At 35.0% G+C, this 6,510-nt stretch overlaps 1 protein-coding gene across 1 annotated transcript; it reads right to left on the bottom strand.

Annotated features, from left to right (window-relative positions):
- Window positions 1-3,308: 3,308 nt before the first annotated feature.
- On the bottom strand, window positions 3,309-3,690 carry LOC117802626 (keratin-associated protein 19-3-like). The gene has a single exon (XM_034661990.1). The coding sequence runs from the start codon at window positions 3,645-3,647 to the stop codon at window positions 3,402-3,404; it is 246 nt and encodes an 81-aa protein (XP_034517881.1). The 5' UTR covers window positions 3,648-3,690; the 3' UTR covers window positions 3,309-3,401.
- Window positions 3,691-6,510: the final 2,820 nt, after the last annotated feature.

The raw sequence follows: 6,510 nt of genomic DNA, 5'->3' as shown, positions 1-6,510 counted from the left end.
CCCCCCCCCCCCCCCGGCCCCCTCCAGGACCCAGGGATCATGACCTGAGCAGAGGGCAGACGTTTAATCCACTAAGCCACCCAGGCATTCCAGGTTTTCTTTGTTTTATAAGTAATTTTCAAGTGATGCAATTTCCCAATTGGATTTTGTTACTTTTCTTTAATATCTACCATGTAAGAGAGACACAAAAAATAAGCGCTGAAAGGATGAATGAATTCTAAAGTCTGTAAAAATAAGCAGTGTGTTTCTCACAGGTATGGGTAACAATTCTGGCTGCATCTAACCAATAAGGATTTAAAAGAGGAATAAGCTCGAATGGCTTTCTGACTTTAGAGCAATGTATAACCATCATATCATTTGTGTTGGTTCTTTTTTTTCAAGCATAATAATGAATTCTATATTATATATAAATTTAGGCATAAAATTTGATGAATTCTTGCAAATATGCATGTACTACCTATACCCAGCATACCTTAACGACTAAAATGTCTCTGTTGTTCCTTTTTGATCAGTATCACTCTCTAAAAATAGCCATCCTTCTAGATTTTGACAACAGCTTCAGTAGACCTTATCGATAATTTTCCAAAATGGTGTGGGGGGAAGGCTGGATGGCTCAGTCGGTTGAGCGGCCAACTCTTTGTTTTGGCTCAGGTTGTGATCTCATGGGTTATGACCTCATCGGTCATGAGATGGAGCCTGGCTTGATTGAAGGGCTCCATGATCAGCAGGGAGTCTGCTTGAATATTCTCTCCCTCTTCTCCTCTCCCTGTGCATGCCCTTTTTCTCTCTCTCAAATAAATAAATAAATCTTTAAAAAAATAATAATTTTCCAAATTGGTTGTTAGATTAGCAGTCCCATTAGCAATGTCAGAGTTTCAGTTGCTCTACGTCTTTGACGATACTTGTCATTTTCAGACTACTTAGTTTGATCAATTTTGTGGGCATGTGGTAATATCTGAGTATTGCTTTAATTTGCTTTTTACCTGACAAGTAATGATATTGGGCTCCCTTATATATGTCTATTGATCACTTAGATATCCTGTCTTTTGAAGTGTCTGTTTCAGTATTTTGTTCAATTTTAGTCAGTTTTTAATATTTTAGTATTGATTTGTAGGAGCTCTTTATATACTTGAATACTGGTATTTTGTCGGATCTGTGTACTGGAAATATTTTCTTCCTGTATAAGCCTTTTTTTTTTTTTCACTTTAAAATGGTGTCTATATGTAAGCAGAACTTCTTAATATAACGAATGGGCCTGATTCATTAATTTAAAAAAATTTTATGTTTAATGCTTTTTCTTATCTTAATTAAGAAATTCTTGGCTGCCTCACATCTTATTCTTTAATTTCCTCGTCAGCTCTCTTCAGAATTTGCTCCATTTTTATTGTTCATCCTAAATTAAAAGACAGTTGTTAATTTGAATATTTCATTCTCATTAAGTCAACGGGAAGCCATAAAAGCACAAATAAATCAAACAGGTTTAATGATGTCACATTCTGCCTGTTTAACTCTGACAGATCTTCTCTCAGTTGTGCAGCTGATGATCTTATGATGGATTTTCTCTGAACTAGAAGACAGCTTTCCCTGGACGAAATGTGTTCTGGAGCTCTTCTCTTAATTCCGACATGAATCAACACAACAGTAAGAGGTATACTAATATGCTAAAACTACATTATACTAAGAGTGCCAGTTTCTGTAATTAGTTACATTGATCATTGTTTTTCTTTAGATATAAAGGTTTTCCTCAGACTATGATGCTATTTTCCAGTTAGTGAGTAAAACAGTTTTATGTGAAATAATGTTTACTCATTGAAACTAAAGAGTACAGTCCCCTAATGGTGACACTAAAGTGTCTTTACGTTGATCTGTTCACAGTGAAGCTACATTGAATCGACTGAAAGGACACAATCTAACTGAGCAAATTCATCCACGCATTCAGTAAACAAGTCTGAGATTTTCGAATGCATTATAATAGGTTTTTAAAGTAAAGTTTGCATTTAGCCTTTTTCTAGTTCTTTTTACTCAGATATAGCTAAATTAGAAATTAGTATAGTTCAAGATTCTACATCAGAATATTTACAAATCAAAAGAAATGGATGTGGTCAATCAGCTGTGATCATTAAGCCCTTCAAACGTGCGTGACCAGAGCAAGATGCTTTATTTGAGAGCACTCAGGAGGGAAGTATGCAATCAGCGTGGTAGTAGGCACGGTAAACCGATGCCTGTCCTCAGTAAGAACTGTTCCAGTCTTAGGCTCTATTTCTCATGCCATTCTTGACCCTTAGCAATTCATTTCACTTTTCGGAGTCCTTTCCCATCCAAGATGGCATTACGGTAAGCTTTACAGGGCCCCTGCTAGCTTCATAATTCCACTGGTTTTATTGAATTTGGTTAACTCAAACAGAAAATATTCACTTTTGTCTTACTACCTAAATACGTAAAATTGGGAGGGAGGGAGAAATGATGATATTTTATTCTGTATTTTTCATGGCAAATAACTTATTTGAGGTACTAACATGAAATAGTCACTCTTTGAAGGTCAGCATTACAGGACACTCGTTATAATGTATAAAGTTTCAGGTCAGCCATAGCCTTAATACGGATTACTTCACAAGTGATGACAGTGATTTTTAAATTTCCATTATGAATAGTAAAATATTTCAGTGTGCTAACAATATCGAAGAAGAATGCCATGTCCAGCCATAGAGGACCTTGGGGAAAATATGATAGAGTTTCACACAAAAATGTTTATTTTCACTGTGTATTTTATTCTATGGCTACTTTTTCTTTTTACTAAAATGGCTAAATAAAAATAAATTTTGAACAAAATAAAAAAGTACTTATTCTTCATGTTGGCCTCACTTCAGACATAAGAATATGTAAGGTTAATAGTTCAGTACTAAATTCATATACCAATGTTATCTGACTAAATGCATTGAATAAGATTTGGTCTAGTGTTCAGAGGAAAAAAATCTTCATTTAAACTGAGTGTTATGGTTTGCATATATCTATCTAGCCATATGGGTGTGTGTTTATATCTCTCCTATGACTTTGGCTTTTCATGGAGTAATTTATTTTCTTCATTGCCAATTGGGTGCAGTTACAAATAATCACTTTGATATTTTGAGTTTCATAAAAAAATTAAAGACATGTATATTGTTTTAACTTAGGATAATTTATTGAAAAGGAATAGAGAAATCCCACAGTTATAAAAGCAGAAATAAAGGACACCAGCAGACATGAAAGAGAGCATTATAAAATGATAAATAGTCTTAAAGTCTTAGATGCCAAATGTTTTTGATCTTGGTTTGGCCCTCGATGATCTTGTTTGGTTCGGTTATTGTAGTCAAATTTGGGTAATCCTTTTGTGGCCTCAGATGTTGGGCTTCTGGGGCAGGATTTCAGTAGAAGCCAGAGAATCCATATCTTCCATAGCAAGATGGGCGGCAGCAGCCGTATCTGCAGCCTCCCCAACCCCAGCCACAGCCCCTTCTGCGGAAGCCACCACATCCCCAGCCGCTGCCACATCCCCAGCCGCTGCCACATCCCCAGCCGCTGCCACATCCCCAGACACGGCCACAGCGTAGGCCACCAAAACTTCCACAGCCATAGCCCAGGCCTCCGTAGTAGTTGCCGTAGCAGCTCATAGCGTCAGGAGTGATGAGTTCGGTTTGCTGTACTCAAGGCAAGATCCTGAGTGTCAATATCAGCATGTGTAGCAGGATGCTTATATAGCCTGAGCAGAACATATGATAAATCACATGTCTACTCTCCTTTGTGTCATGCTGCATATTACCTGTAATGTTGTAACTCATTATTCTTCTGTCTCCTGACACAGGGAGAGGCCCTCATTCCTATTAAAATACCTCGGTTTACTTAGCTTCTTATTTAGAATGGTCTTGAACCTGTTGTTTTGCTTTTATAGGAAGAAGTGGCTGCCTCTTTACATTTTGTACATTCCAAGCCCTACATTGAATTGTTTATTATGAAGTATACTACACCATTTACATTTGATGACATTCCTTTTATAATTAAACATTTTCTCTGTTCCATCATCTCCCAAGTGGATAATTCCATCTCCAGCTAAATTCACAGATATTTGTTCAATTTACAGCTGTTAAATCAATATTTTTCAAAAAGCAAATTTATTTATCAAGGTGAAGACTGAAGAAAGTGCCTCTGTTCAGAAAACATTTTTTTTAAAAAAGTACCTGTTGATTTTTAGCATTTTAGTTATAATAACCTTTATAATAGTTTTGGCTTTAAACACTAGCTTCAGAAACTTTTGGTTGCAAAACATGGAGTAATTAATTTGAGAAATTGAGGGCATAAAATCCATCTCAAAGACAGGCTTATCAGAGTAGAAGTTCAATTTCCAGTTCAAATCCTAAAAACCTCCTCCATGAACATTCTCTTCAAAGTTTTACTAAAATTGCCAATTGCATCTGTCCCTGTTTTTGTACATGCCAATCTCTTCCTTCTTTACCCTTCTTTAGTAATCCACATAGGATTTCTATTGTCATTCTCATTTTGGCTTTTATTCTTCTTCCCTTCCTATCAAAACCTACTAGGAGCTACCAGGTAAAATTTTCAAGTTGATAATATTTCCCCTCACCTCTTCTATTGGCTTATTCTAGTAAATACTTCTTTCTGCTTCCTCTTTATATCTACCATAATGTGTTTCAGTTTGTTTATGTAAGTCTATTCTTCCCATTTATTCTCAGGCAATTTCTAACTACTCTCTACTACCTTGTTAATTGCTGATTAAAGTCTCATTAAAACAAAATACAATAACTCAGGGTTTTCAGAATTTTAAAAGAGTACCTCGAAATTGGGGATATCTTCAAAGTTTTCAAAATGAAGACACAATGGTGAAATGACACAGAGCCAAGAAATGTGTGAGAACATCTGGCTTGGACTTCATAGAATCGTCTGTTAACTTGGTTGAGTTAGTCAATTATGTCCAAGGTTGGCCCAAGTCTCTTGACTTGGGTCACTAAAAATTTAATTTACATAATTTTTTAAAAAGATTTATTTATTTATTTGAGAGAGAGAGCACAGGGGGAGGAGCAAAGGAAGAGGGAGAGAATCCCCAAGCAGACTCCTCACAGAGTGCAGAGCCCAACTCAGGGCTCAATCTTAGGACCCTGAGATCATGACCTGAGCCAAAATCAAGAGTGGGCCACTCGACCAACTGAGCCACCCAGGAGTCCCTTAATTTACATGATTTGAATATACACTTGAGTTTTTATGAGATTCCCAAGTATTTTCTCAAAGGTAAATTTCTTCAAATATTTTAATCCTAAACAGCAGAGTAGGGAATTAAATACTATTTAGAGAACTAATGAAGAAATTATAAGTAAATTGATAGTAACTATCATGGCTACCACAATCTGTGCACCTCTCTGACTCCACCTTAGCAAGCTACTTTTTCAAAGCCAAAATATGGTTCAATATGTCATAACCCAACATATCCCAAGTTTCTTTTATCCAAATATTATTTCATTATTTCTCACCCTAAACTAGAAGTAGTTGATAAGCTGAATTTTTCATTTTCAGTAAGTCTTTTCAAATACATAGAACCATAAGTAACTTAGGATTTAGAATATCACCTTTTGTCCATATAACTTGACCACATCATGTGAAAGTGAATAATGGCTAATTTTTGTTCGTTTGGATTTGAAAGAGATGTACCCACCTGAGATAGAGCACTAAACAACATAAATGAAAACCTCAATATTCAAATTAGAAATAAAAATAATTTCAAGGAATAAAATGTGATAGTTTTACACAAGACCAATTTTACTGCTAATAAGCAGCAAAATATCAATACTAAAGTATTATAAAATACATAGAAAAAATATTTGTCTTTTTTTTCCTAAGTGAAAAAATTATCAAAATGAAAGTACCCATTGGAAAATGAGGAATATATATTTCTTTGTAGAAGTATTTTTTTTATGTTCAGTTGCTGGACCCAAAGTAGGTTATTTTTTTTCTTCTTTTCACTTTTAGGAAGTTTCCTTTGAAATGCATGTTGAATAACACTATGATAATGGGTAGGAAAGAAGAAAATGTGTTTTCACCTGGGATAAATAATAGTCTTTACATATCAATAAAGTAAACTTTTGTTATAAATTCCAAAGCTTGTCCTGTAACTCAGACACAAATCAATAAAATATGGAATTGTAGGTCACAAAAATGCACTATATTATACTAGGAATGTCACATATTTTTTTCTCATTCTAATTATATTGATAATTTTTTTTTCTTTGTAACTTTGTAACACCTTCCTCAGGCTGCAAAGGTACTGACCTGTGTGAGAATAGAGTAATTTCAAATGAAATTTAGTTATAGGAGTCAAAGTTCTTTAAAGGCATAAGCAAACTCTATCCCCAATATCCTCACCTATGAAAGTACAACATTTGATAGGACAAGTGACAGGAGTTGGCTGATTTTTTTTTTCTACCTTCAGGTTGTATAAACAAATCCAAATCTTTCTAATAAAAAGCA

The sequence above is a fragment of the Ailuropoda melanoleuca genome, chromosome 1 (assembly GCF_002007445.2).
Source record: "Ailuropoda melanoleuca isolate Jingjing chromosome 1, ASM200744v2, whole genome shotgun sequence".
NCBI classification, from domain to species: Eukaryota; Metazoa; Chordata; class Mammalia; order Carnivora; family Ursidae; genus Ailuropoda; species Ailuropoda melanoleuca.
Note: the sequence above shows the minus strand (reverse complement) of the source record. Positions and strands in the feature narration are given on the sequence as shown.